We start from the raw sequence: 12,638 nt of genomic DNA, 5'->3' as shown, positions 1-12,638 counted from the left end.
GAGCACGCTGTTCTCCATACTGACTTCAAGGCCAGGCTCGTGCAGCTAAGCCTTCCGCAGTTAGGACAGGGAGTTACAGAGGAAAATAAAAGGTAAGTGTTTTACAATCTACAACTCAAGCTGCCAGGTGCAAATTACTCCTAGACCCAGAAGCAGCTGACACGTATTACCAGCGTACGTACAGCCGGAGCTGTGAAGCCCTGCACTGATCCACGTTCTCCCACTGAGCAACCTCTTGAGTGATCACGGGTGGAGGGAGGCAGCCAGATACAGAGACTGCACTACTGGTTTGACTGCAGCAGAGCTGGCTTCCTAGTCCTGCTGAAGGCACAGATCCCAGTAATTCTAGAAGCAGATATCCCTCTCAGGTAATTAAAAGAAATTTAAAATCCCAGTTAAGTAAAGTAAGAGTTATAGAAGAGACTGAAACAACATGACTGTAAGTACACCATCTCTGTCAAGAAGCCTTTGTAAGCATGCAAGAGCAAGGCCTAACCTTTCAACAGCTCAGAGGTCCCTCATGCCTCAACAAAATTAATACAGAGCATTCAAGCCAGCAGCTGATCACAAGCATGGGCTTGTGGCACGAGCTGCAGGGTGACAGCAGATCTCCCACCACTGCTCTAGGGAGTTCCACCAACCATAGCAACAAAGACAAGCTCCAGTTTCCAGCCACTTTTCCCAACCCGAAATAAATGCACTCAGTAATCACCATTGGAGTTTATTTTTCTTCATAACTGTGCAGTTTTTAAAATTCTACAGTAACGATGAAGTCATTGGCTACTACGTTCTTTAAGTGTGGAAACAGTTTTCAAAAAACAAAGACCATGCACTATGAGTGAGGAACAGGCCATTGACTCTTCAGCTGGAATATACAGACATTTCCGCTAAATACTGATCACTTTAACACTTAAATGGAATGACATGTTCAGATTTCTACACAGTCCACTATGAAAACAGCACGGTAAGTTACATAAAAGCTTCAGCTTTAAGGTTCCTTGCTTTTTTGTTAAATTAATTCCTTTGTTAGAAAAGAGAAATGCAAGAGTATTTGAAATTGAGTGTCACCTGGACAACTTTTTTCCCCACTATTGTAGGCAAGCTCCTGTTATCAAGATAATTCCATCAGAGCTGGCAGTTAAGTTAAAATATATATAAAAGAATCCCACACACCAGTTTCAGGAGTTGTTACAGGCAAATATCTTCATGAATTTGGAATGGGTTTTCAAAAACTGTATCTTGACATTTATTGCTGTTGCTTGTAAACTTGAAATCCAGTTTATTCCTTTGAAGAGTGTCAGAAGTACAGAGTCAGCGAGATGCGTGTTTTACTTGTATCTTTGCATTTTGGTTAAGAAGAAAGAAAAAGATGACCCACGCTTGAGAATACACATACACCTCTATCTGCAAAACAGCCTATACAGACTACAGCAGAACAAGGTAAGTCCTAAAGTAGCAGTATTTAAAAATATCAATAGGGTAGAAACTTAGCTCATCTGACATATCTGAAAACTCTTTTTCCTCCCACGCTTGGCCAGAGTTTAGCCAGTATGCAAGGAAGTTTGGCTCTCCTGTAGAGAGGAGCAGTTTCTATAGATCAAGATTTCAGAGAGAACAAAGGTGCATTTTACTGGAACTGACAGAGGCACAGTGCCCTATATATTCTTCATGCTTAGATCTATTTAGACTGTTTCCCACTGCTAAAGGAGGAATGTGAGGCAAGGACAGGAACCCATGTTCGTTACAAGTATTGCACAGTTTTACCACTTGCCAGTTCAGCTAGCAACGTGGTCTCAATACAGACCCTCAATACAGAGGGATTTGGAGGACGCAAGAGATACCTACTTTTGACATGCTCCAGCTCACCTTGAGCACTGCCAGCCTGAAGGTGCTACCCAGCATAAACTGGCTAAACTGCCATCTTGTCGAACTGAGATGAAAGGGGTGTTAACTTTTAATGGACACATTTGCTACAAGACAGTTTGAGAGACTGCATTCCATAGGTTTCCATCTCTTCCTCCTCTACCCGCCACAAGAAGAGACAAGCAAACACATTTAAGTTAGTATGTATTTGTGTAAACACCAGAACGTTTTGCTATACAATAGAAAAAAGTTGCTGCTCTTATGTTCCTAGAGGAGCCCTGAAGATCTTGGAATACCTGTATCCTGCAACTATTAATCTGTACCACGTGCATTTCCTGTTTTGTACAAAAACTGAAAGCAAGCTTGAACAATAGTAAATAGCAACTACACTCCTGCAACAGGTAAAAATGCTACGTTGCAGCTGCTTACTCCTTCACTTTAGATATGTAGTCAGCCAGTTTGTTGATGCTATCCTCTTGCTGTTCTAGAGCATCCAGTATGATGCCCATCGGGGTCTTCTTCAAGCCTATTCCTTCCATCTTGTTCTCCAGCTTGTTCTTTATGTTCCGGAGCCTCAGAGAAGCATGGACAAACATCACTGCATGACAGAAACACACTTATTAATTGTTAATGCCCAAGGAATGCATAGTCCTTGCAGCATTCATCTTAAGACACACTCCAATGCCATGACGTCACTGGAAGAAGACAAACTCTCAACTACCACTTAAGTAACTGCAGGTACCCATTTAACAATACCATTAAAGATGGCTTGTGCTGTTTTGTGTCCCCCCTTCCCCCCCAGTTTTGTTCTGGGATCGTTTCAATAGAGATAGCAAAGGCAACAGTCAATTTAGACTCTGCAGATTTGGGAAAGCTCAAGTCACAAGCCCCTAGCCTGCCAGAGAAGAGGAAAAATACTTACGGAGGAGAGGAAGCGTGATCCCAAACATGAACACCATGACATCTCCCAGATAGGAGATCAAGAAGTAGCTAGACAGCATGATGACCACTACAAATGTGGTTGGGTACTGCTTCTTCAGTCTGCGGAGTATATCCTTGTTGTGTGATACCCACACAAACCCCATGAACACCAGCACCACCACAGTACCGCCAATAAGCATATTCAGGGGACTCAGAAATCTGGAGAGAAGAGGGGAAAAAAAAAAAAGAAGAAAGTGTCCTGTTTCAGAGCCTTCATGACTTGTGTCCGTATAGCAAACATCTAGCTCACTGGCAACTTGTTACTAGGGAGGTAAGGCACTAAGAAGTCAGTTATTGCTGTCAAGACCTTCATCAACCTCTGATTTTTAGGCAGAAGATACTTAGCTTCAACAAGTGCAACTGAACAAGCACCCCTTAGCAGCAAATTTAGATAATCTTTATGTTCTCTTCCTGAGCATAGCTCAGGATAATGAGAGTTTCTGCAGCACCTCATCAACAGAAGCACTTACCACCAGGACCCTTCCTACCTCTGCAATCACCACATTCACTTGACATCAGACCCAGAGTTGGCAAATCCCGCAAGCGGATAGAGCCAACAATCAGTTGCCCAAGGGATCGATCTTTTCCATACACATGACCAAAACCAGGCTCAGCCTAGGCCTTCAGATGAACTAGCTTTTCATACTGTCTTGTCTAGGTTTGGAAAATGGGAAAGGTAGGGGAACACTGAGTAAAGTAACTTACTTCACAATTTCTTATTTCCAAATAAGCCTTCTTATTGGTTTACACCCAAACAAAGTAGTTTTATGAACCTCCAGAAGGAGCTTACTACCATCAGCACAACAGATGAAGACCAGTCCCAAGCATGCCTGAGAGTCAGAAAACTGGCGTATGGGATAAAGGTCTTGCGGGAAGAAGAGCCAGGCCTGGCAAGAGGGTCACTGCTGAGGTTTGTGTTCTATTATCGTTACCGGAGTTACCAAGCAAACCAAGCCATCAAGTGGATCAGCTTTGGACTATAAACAGCAAGTCCCTTTTTTGGACCAGGGCAAGAACATCACCTGCTCAAACCACTTTCCCAAGTATTTAGAGCTTGTTTAGAGTCAAGCTTTCAGCAATGACATTGCTTAGCTTGTTTCTATACTTGCACAAAGTCCAGCCTCTATTATATTTCACTTATATAGTACTAAGTTATGTGATTCCATGTGCATTCTGATTTACTTGCTTGTATGTTCACTGATCTAATTACACAAGAGCTGAGGGCTCTGAGCCGCTACAATTATGACAGCAGCATAACACTGCCCCGATAAAGCCAGATGTAGTCAAGATTTCCTCTCGTAGACTTTGCAGTCAGTCTTCCTGTTCCAGAGCTAGCAGGCAGTGACACACCACTCCACCCCACTGCTGAGGAGGATGCTATGGTTTGTGGTCTGTGCCTCATATCCGGAACAGGCAGAAGAAATCTGTTGCTGGACTGGTACGCCAACACGTTACCTGCAGTGCCAGAGAGCCTTTTCCTAGAGAAGGAAGAACCCTGAAGAATTATTTCAGAGCAGAGACTGGCTCTTAATTAAGTCAGTTGTGCCAAAAGCCGACAGGACAACTGGATGGAAGGAGATTAAAATTCAGAGTAGTTCCCCACCTGCTTCTGCTACTCACGCTGAAAAAGCCAACAAGGCTTTTTGGAAGTGGTGATAGGGCAGACTTGCTTGTTGCATCTGAGTCACTCCCTGTAGCCAGCCATATTATTTTTAGCTCCGAATGGTCAATCTTAAGTTTCCAGGCTGGAAAAAGTGAACAGCATTGCTCTGGAAAGAAATCAGTTTCATCTGTGCTCCTTTGCAGCAGGAGGAGGGTGACTCATGACTGGACCACACTAGTGCCTGGTTTATATATGTACTACTGGACATATGAGATTCTTAAATTAGAAGTCACCTCCACATCACAGCTAGCTTGGAGCAGAAATGGCCAAACTTATTCAGGCAAGTCACAGCAACCAATTTTTTGTTCCCAAAAATCTACAGACAAGATAATGCTGGCAGCAACAAAGGGCTAGGCAGAGCTCCACTCTACATTTTCCACGTGTCTGGTAAATACTCTCAAAGCTTTATCTTTCCTACCCTTCCTTCTACTTTCATTACAACTTCAGAAACGGGTGGTGAAGAGCGATCCCTCCATATTTATAAGGAAAAGACCAAAGACTTTTCTGCTCTACGCTTCTTTCTGGTACTACACAGGTTCTGTATAACTGACTGACTGCATGGGATGTAAAGGAAAAAAAAAAAACCACACCAAACATTCAAAAGATCCCATTTTACTGGGGAAAGTTATTTGAATTACATGTTTTCTGAAGTGGGCTGCATTCCAACGCATAAAAGGAAACAGTGAACATAAGTATCAAATGAAGTCATTCAGAGCCACTTGAAAACAGATGGGGATAGCAGTTGCCACTAAAAACTGGTATTCAAATTATCAGCCATGTGTCCACAGACTTCAATACTGTTGATTACAGTACTGGATAGGGTGTCAGATGCCAAGCTCCCCTTTATTGCTCGACTCGCCCACATCATAATTCACAGCACTAAGATTCTCCTAGAAATTCACATACAGAAACAACTTCTTCAGCAATGGTGTTTTTTGGGAAGGCAGACCACCATTAGGCAGTTTCGCTCAGATCTGTTGGCACACTGCTCTCGCTAACACAATAGCTAAACACTAAAAAGAAAAACCCATGGACACATTATTTTAGAACACCAGCGCCTGGGGAAGAGAGCGCTGTATAACAGCCCTAGAAGTTATCTTATAGTTGAACAACCAATGTTGATATTGGCCTTATTTATATACAGATGAGAACACATTATGCCAAAATCATGCTCAGGCAAGAAGGCTGGAAGTCTTTCAAAGCTGCAGAGACAAGGTAAGTGACCAGCTATTAAGTACATTTAGAAAGTATCTTGTAATGTAATTCCCTTTAGCAGGGATTTATGAGACCTCTCAAACACCTAAAGATGCAATGCTCAGAACTATTAGCATGGCAATGGCGTGGTAACTTGAGTTTACACTGCTCAGATGACTTGGGGGAAGAAAAACTCTTTGGGGGCTGGAGAAGAAAACCACTAACTTTCCCGACCCTGAAAGGAGTCGGTATGGCAGGACTAAACAGCATTTGGGGGTGCTAACAGCTCAGAGCACCCTCATTGCTCTCTGCAGTGGACAAGGTACAACCCTGGTAGGATGCTGTGACCTCCAGTACAGCTGGGATAAACTGGCAAGAAAAAGCTGTCACCTAAGATTCAGTTCCAGCAGTGTTGCGGGGCAACTTGCAATTGCATCCTGTTGCTCTTCAGAGACCAGATTTCCTTCAGCACCTGCTTTGATACAAAGTAAAGAGACGGGGGGGAAAAAAAAAGTAAAATAAAAGAAACATCCTGCCTGGCTTCAGGCTGCAGGGACACAGGCGTTGTCCTGTACCAAGTAGCACCATGGGACACTTTGTGTTTGTGGAAGTAATATCAGAAGACAGCAGAGATGCAGCAGCTGTGGGTGCAGTTGCGTGAGAAGTAGTACTGGAAGCAAAGCAGCCACCTCTGGCTAGCAAAAACAGAATAAGATGACTTTTTTTTTAAAACTGGATTTGTATTTCTAGACTCTGCCCTACACACATCACAAGACAGGTTAGATTTCCCATATAGGTGCAAGAAAGCCCAAAGAGCTCTGCTTTCAGTGACTTACCGCATCACCTCTTGTTGACAGGTTATTTCCTATCTGCACACTTGTGCACAGCCTTATAGCAGGAGAGGTGAGCAGTTACTTGGAGAATATACAGCTACAGCATTAGGGGAAAAAGAGCTAGGCAACACGCATCCTTTGTGCAAGCACAAGAAGCACCCAGCAGTGTAAGCCCAGAAATAGCACAGGCCACATAAAAAAAAAGCAAGCTAGCTCCATCCTTAAATCATCTCCATTTTAGATGACTCTCTCAGGGTGATTGTTCAGCAGTTGCTATAACATCTGCTTCTTTTGCATGTGACCAGGCAAGTCTGCACAAAGGCACTGGGTAGGAGACTTCCAGTCATTGAGAACAACATCTTTTTTACTTTGAGCAACTCAGGCCATTACATCAAATAGGCATGAAAATTCCCCTTTAGAAGGCCTTTTGCTCCATTGTGTTCCAAGCGGTGGTCAGGTTAGGAAGCACTTAAATGCTTCCTTTCTCATTTGTATTAATTTAAACAACTTTAAAGATAAAGTTCTGCTTCCTCTCTCCCCATACTTCTAGCTTCAGTGAGGTTATACAGCTGGGACTGAAGGTAGCACATAAAACTACATATGGCATGTTGTCCCAGGTGACAGCCCTCAGCATCCACAGATTTAGCAATGCTTCTTTACTTACTGTTGATCACTTAGATTGCTTTGAGAACAGGAGACAGATTCCTTTCTGCAGAATTGCCAGACTTTTATGAAGTTATGTACTAATATTATTATGCAACATATGTTTTAAAGCGATGTGTTTTGCTCGCTCATTCTTAATCTTTCATTAGGCATTAGAGAAACTAAGCATTTCGCTGCTCTGGAGTCTTTGTTTTGGCAAAGGAATCGTTATAAGCACATCAGCTAAGGCAGTGGTCTGGGGGAGGGAAATTAAAAAAAAAAAAAGAAGAAAACAGACACACAGTCATTGATTGCTAGGGGTTGTGCACATGGACAGCAGATGTTTTAGAGAAGAAGTGGCAAAGGAAAGAGACATTGAACTTCAGGCTGCAGGGAAGACATTATGCCAGAAGAGAATGAAGACTCTTATATGCAGCACTCTGAAATCCAGTACACCTTTTAGTACTGTCACATTTAGAAACTAATTTTTAACAAGTACCTGGCAACAAAAGCCTAGAAGTAATTACATCAATTGAAGCAGTTAAGTTTGAACTGCAAGACAGAGAAGGCTTGTTGGAGTAGGTGAAAGCACAGACAAATTCCACTGATATTTTGAGGGAGAGTTGCAAGCTCTTGTGGGAGGCACTAATTTTGATAAATATCTGTACAGCACTCACAGTGACAGGGCCCCTGGCTCAGGGGAAGAATGGGCAGTCCAGTTCCTATACAACTGGGAGAAAGGGCATAATTTGATTTAGTAAAGATCTTGGTTTTTATCAGCAGTCTACTGCAACAGAATTGTAAGGGAAAAAAAACCCAGCACACTAGTCCAGATTAATTCTTAAATGAATTTGCAGGGCAAGGAGGGTGGAAGAGACAAGGCTGCTACCACCAGCCTGTACTAGCAGAGTGACACCAATTCAGTAGTTTTAGTTTCTTGTTCACCAATTAATTTTTACCTAGTCCTGTAGGCTGAAAATAAAATCTACATTATTGCAAAGTGCAGAACATCATTTACATGTAACAGTAGCTATCGGAGAAGGCAAATGGAGGGAGAAAAGCAGGGAAATGATGCAGTAATTCATTACAATGGCACTACAATTCCACTGCACTCATGGTAAGGTTATTCCATACCGTGCAGAGACACGGTAGAAGGCTGGAGAGGTCAACTTTGTTGTACAAGAGGCAGTAAACTGAAGCTGTGGCAAAAAGCACTGTACTTCATTATCAAGAAAGCTCTAGGCTACAATTTCCATGTCAGCCCAGCACCACCGCAGCTATCAAGTACTACACTAGCTGAAAATACCATCTCTGCATTACAAGTCTGTCTATAGAACTAGACGGTTTAAGAAGAGGTAGGGTTGGTCATGGGCTAAGTTTAGTTTTGATCACAAGAAGACCACTACATTAGCACTTTCAATAATCCTGCCCTTAGGCCTGTATACAGCCCTGGCGTTCCTAAAAAGCCATGATTCATCATTTATCACGCAGGGATTCCCGCCCATTACTAAGACAAAAACTTAGTCATCAATTTAAATTTATCAGGAGAACTTTCTTCACCTTTCTCCCAAAGACGCAGTCTGGCCAAGCAAAATATCTTTTTAAGAAAAGAAATGGATAGTTTTTCTCTATTGAAGCGTTATCTTGTTTCCTTTAGAGTTCTTCTCCCATACTCTTTTATTTCAGTCTTAGAAGAATCAGATTCATCATATACCAAAGGCTCTAAGATACACAATAAAAATAAATTATTTGACATCAAGGTCCCACTCCAGGTGTTCCTCATCCTTAAGTTTTCAACTCAGAAGGTTACCACTCAATATTAAGATATTAGAATTGCAGTTCTGATATTAATCTCCATCTCCCGTGGCTCTCTTCCTCCACCTCCCACCCCAGCAAAATAGTGGAAAATAAGTGGGAGATACATCACCCTTGATCTGAAGAAAAGAGATCAGAGTTCCAAAGTAAGAAGGAGTTTAGGAGACTGAGTAAAAGCTGCTGCCATCCCAGTTTTCCAGCCAGAGATATCAAAACTGTTCACATTTTTTTACGCCTTCCTGGGGAGAAGAGCTGTCCCACTGCTTTCCAGGGCCACTGTGATTTACCTACTCACTGAGAGCTGGCTACAGCATTGCACTGCTAAACAAGGGTAGATGAACACGGAAGTTTAGACCAAGGTGGTATGAGAACAGCAAGACCATGGAAGTCTCACTTTGTCAGTCTAGTAGTCTATTGAACTGACGGCAACATATTCACAGGAAAATTAAGAAGAAGAAAGCCTACGCCACTATACCAAGCCTTTAACCATCATGCACGTCAAGAAGAGAAAGCAGGGTTCTCGGCCTATCCTTTCACACAGCACAGGCCAAAGCTCCCTGCAACCCAGAGAATGCTCACCAGCCCAGACACTGGGTCAACCGCTTCAGGAGCCCTAACAAGACGCAGACTGCTTTAAAAAAAAAAAAAAAAAAAAGAAAGAAAAGAAAAGAAAAGGAGGGATTTAGGGGAAGAATTTTAAGCCTCTGCAACATACGAGATAAGATACACGTCAGCCAAAACCACTCTGGCCTAGTGGCTGGGCAATTCTCCAATCTAAGCATTTGCGCGTTGTTTGTTGTGAAGAGTGGAGCATTCCAGTTTCTATATTAAAAGCTTAATCATCAGCCTCTGCTGCATGTCTTGCTTAAGAGCTTTCTGACCAAAAACCCTAGAGCAACCCTTGAAGAGTCACATAAGCTTTGACTCAAAAGATGGTTATATGGTTATTTCCCAGCTCTCTTTGGAAAAGGTGGGCCTGACAGAACATCGTACCAGCAGATGGTCCTGCCTTGAAGGTCTCAATCCTGCCCACCAAAAGGAAATGAATAGGTACCTTATTTATTTTATATAAAGGTTTTTCAGTACGAGCTAACTCAGAAATAAGAAAGGCCTGCTCTGTCCCCTGGATATAAGCTTAGAACTGTAACACAGAGCAGAATTCATCTCCCCCTTTTTTTTTTTTTAAATTCAAAGTGAAGCTTATCTCAGCTTGAGCAGTCACACCGGACAGATTTAGCGAGGAAGCGCAGGTCACTGCGCAGGATGCGGTTCAGTTTTTTCAGAGCAGCGACATCCAGCACACAAAACCATTGCTGCTTTCTGCCCCGCAACAAGCTGGCTGCCTGGAGCCCCCTCCCTTGGGCAAAAGGGCCTGATGAGCAGTCCGAGGAAGATAAGAGGGAGTCCTCGGATCTGTTAGACTCCCCCCCCATATAAATATATATATTTATTTATATATAAATAAATCCTAAGCCCTACTCTATGCTCTTATCCAAAGAAGCCCCCCACCCCCCGCCAAGGGAGGCCGTAACCAGGCCTTAATTTTTTTTCAGTAGCATTATTATCAGCGACACCGGGTAAATCAGAGGTTTAAGGAGAGGCAGAGGAAGGAAAGGCAGCTTCCCTGCCCCCGCACCCCCGGCATCCCTGCGGGCAGCGCCCGGGGCCGGGCCGGGCCCTTTCCCGTGGCACCGGGCCGAGGCGCGGCACCGCCCGCCCGGGGAACGGGGCCACCCCCGGGGAACGGGGCCACCCCCGGGGAACGGGGCCACCCCCCCGCCCCGGCCGCCGCTACCGGAGGGAGAGCAAGGCCCGCGCACTGACCCCACGATGGAGACGACGGCGGCGGCCACCATCAGGTAGTTGGTCTGGTAGTAGAGCAGGTTGCTGACTACCCGGTTGTTCCATTTCGAGATGTCCTTGAAGTCGGGCCGGGCGAAGCGATCCGAGCCGGGGAAGAAATCGTCCCAGGCCCGCAGCGGCGCCACCTGCACCTCCATGGCCGCCGCCGCCGCCCCGCCGCCGCCGCGCAGGCCTAAGAGCGCCGCGGCACCGCCCCGGGGCGGCTCCCGGCCCCGCCGCCGCCCGGCCCCGCCGCCGGCCGCTTCTGGACGCGGGGAGTAAGCGCTGCTGAGGGAAGAACCGAGCAGCAGCACCGCACACGCCCAGGAGCCGCAGCCGGCAGGGACTGCTGCTGCCGCTGCCGCCGCTGCTGCCGCTGCCGCCACTGCTGCCGCTGCTGTTGCTGCCGCTGCTAGCGCGGGCTGTACGTTCATCATTTCTTCAGCAAAAGATGACGTGCATTTAATATTCACACGGCGAATCCAGTTCGCGTCCTCTTGTAAAACAGGGAGTCGCAGTCTGAGTCTGGAGGGGGGTCACAAAAATGGCTGCCCCAGCCAAGGAGGCAGCGAGGGACACGTCGAGCCATTGCAGGGAGACCTGGCTAGCGGGGCGATTGCGCCCCAAGCCCTCTGGCTCCGGAGGGGAGAGCCGGCGCCAGCAGCCATGGTGCTCGAACCCCAGCAGTCCGTGTGAGGATGGTTGTGCTTTCAGTGCTTTCACGCTGCATCCCCCACGGCTCGAGCGCACGCTGTCCGTGCGCGTCGTGCAATGCCGCCATGCCGGACGACAAAGTCCGACCCAAAATGGAGGCCGGCAGTAAGCCACGTGTGATCACAGTACTGGTGGCTGGCAGCTGCTTCTTGCAGCTCGGTCTGCGAAGGACTTGGGTCCCTAAAGCTTAGGAGCCTGAGGCCTGAAGCGCAACCCTCATCAGCCCTGCTAGCCTGCTCCCCGGCCTGCACTGAGACGCCATTCCTTGTGTTTGTTTTGGGGAGTGAAGGCTCCTGCGTGTAGAAGCACGTTTAGGTGCGCTCCCAGGACAGCCCATGGGTATGGCCAGGCTGGCCTCTGCCCAGGGAGCGCCAAGAAGACAAAAAATCCCTTAGAAAGCACAGCTCGGGTGGGTGGAGGAGCCACTCAGCTGTGGGCAGCCACCAGCCTGAGCCTAATCCCACCTTCACATTTTGTCTCTGTCACAGAATCATAGAACCATAGAATCATTTAAGGCTGGAAAAGACCTTTGAGATCATGAAGTCCAACCATTAGCCTAACACTACCAAGTACACCACTAAACCAATTACGGGTAGAGTAATAATTTCATGTTTCCTGGCTTGGTGGCTGCATTATTTTTTAATGAAAGTAAAACTAGGAATCATTAAGGTTGGAAAGGATCTCTAAGATCATCAGTCCAACTATCAACCCCACACCACCATGCCCACTAAACCATGTCCCAAAGCGCCACATTTACCCATTTTTTGAACACTTCCAGGGATGGTGACTCCACCACCTCTCTGGGCAGCCTGTTCCAATGCTTGGCCACTCTTCCTGTGAAGAAATTTTTCCTAATGTCCAATCTAAACCTCCCCGGTGCAACTTGAGGCCATTTACTCTTGTCCTATCGTTAGTTACTTGGGAGAAGAGACCAACCCCCACCTCGCTACACCCTCCTTTCAGGTAGTTGGAGAGAGCAATAAGGTCTCCCCTCAGCCTCCTCTTCTCCAGGCTAAACAGTCCCAGTTCCCTCAGCCGCTCCCCATCAGCCCTGTGCTCCAGACCCTTCACCAGCTTCGTTGCCCTTCTCT

At 45.8% G+C, this 12,638-nt stretch overlaps 1 protein-coding gene across 1 annotated transcript; it reads right to left on the bottom strand.

Annotated features, from left to right (window-relative positions):
- Positions 1–708: 708 nt before the first annotated feature.
- Positions 709–10,991, bottom strand: ARL6IP5 (ARF like GTPase 6 interacting protein 5). The gene is made up of 3 exons (XM_075714328.1): positions 10,816–10,991; positions 2,786–3,003; positions 709–2,461 (listed from the first exon to the last, which is right to left on the bottom strand). The coding sequence occupies exons 1-3, from the start codon at positions 10,989–10,991 to the stop codon at positions 2,289–2,291; spliced, it is 567 nt and encodes a 188-aa protein (XP_075570443.1). The 3' UTR covers positions 709–2,288.
- Between the last annotated feature and the right edge of the window lie 1,647 nt (positions 10,992–12,638).

The sequence above is a fragment of the Pelecanus crispus genome, chromosome 7, assembly GCF_030463565.1.
Source record: "Pelecanus crispus isolate bPelCri1 chromosome 7, bPelCri1.pri, whole genome shotgun sequence".
In the NCBI taxonomy this organism is placed as follows: domain Eukaryota; kingdom Metazoa; phylum Chordata; class Aves; order Pelecaniformes; family Pelecanidae; genus Pelecanus; species Pelecanus crispus.
The sequence above is the reverse complement of the archived record's forward strand: the minus strand, read 5'-3'. Positions and strand labels throughout refer to the sequence as shown.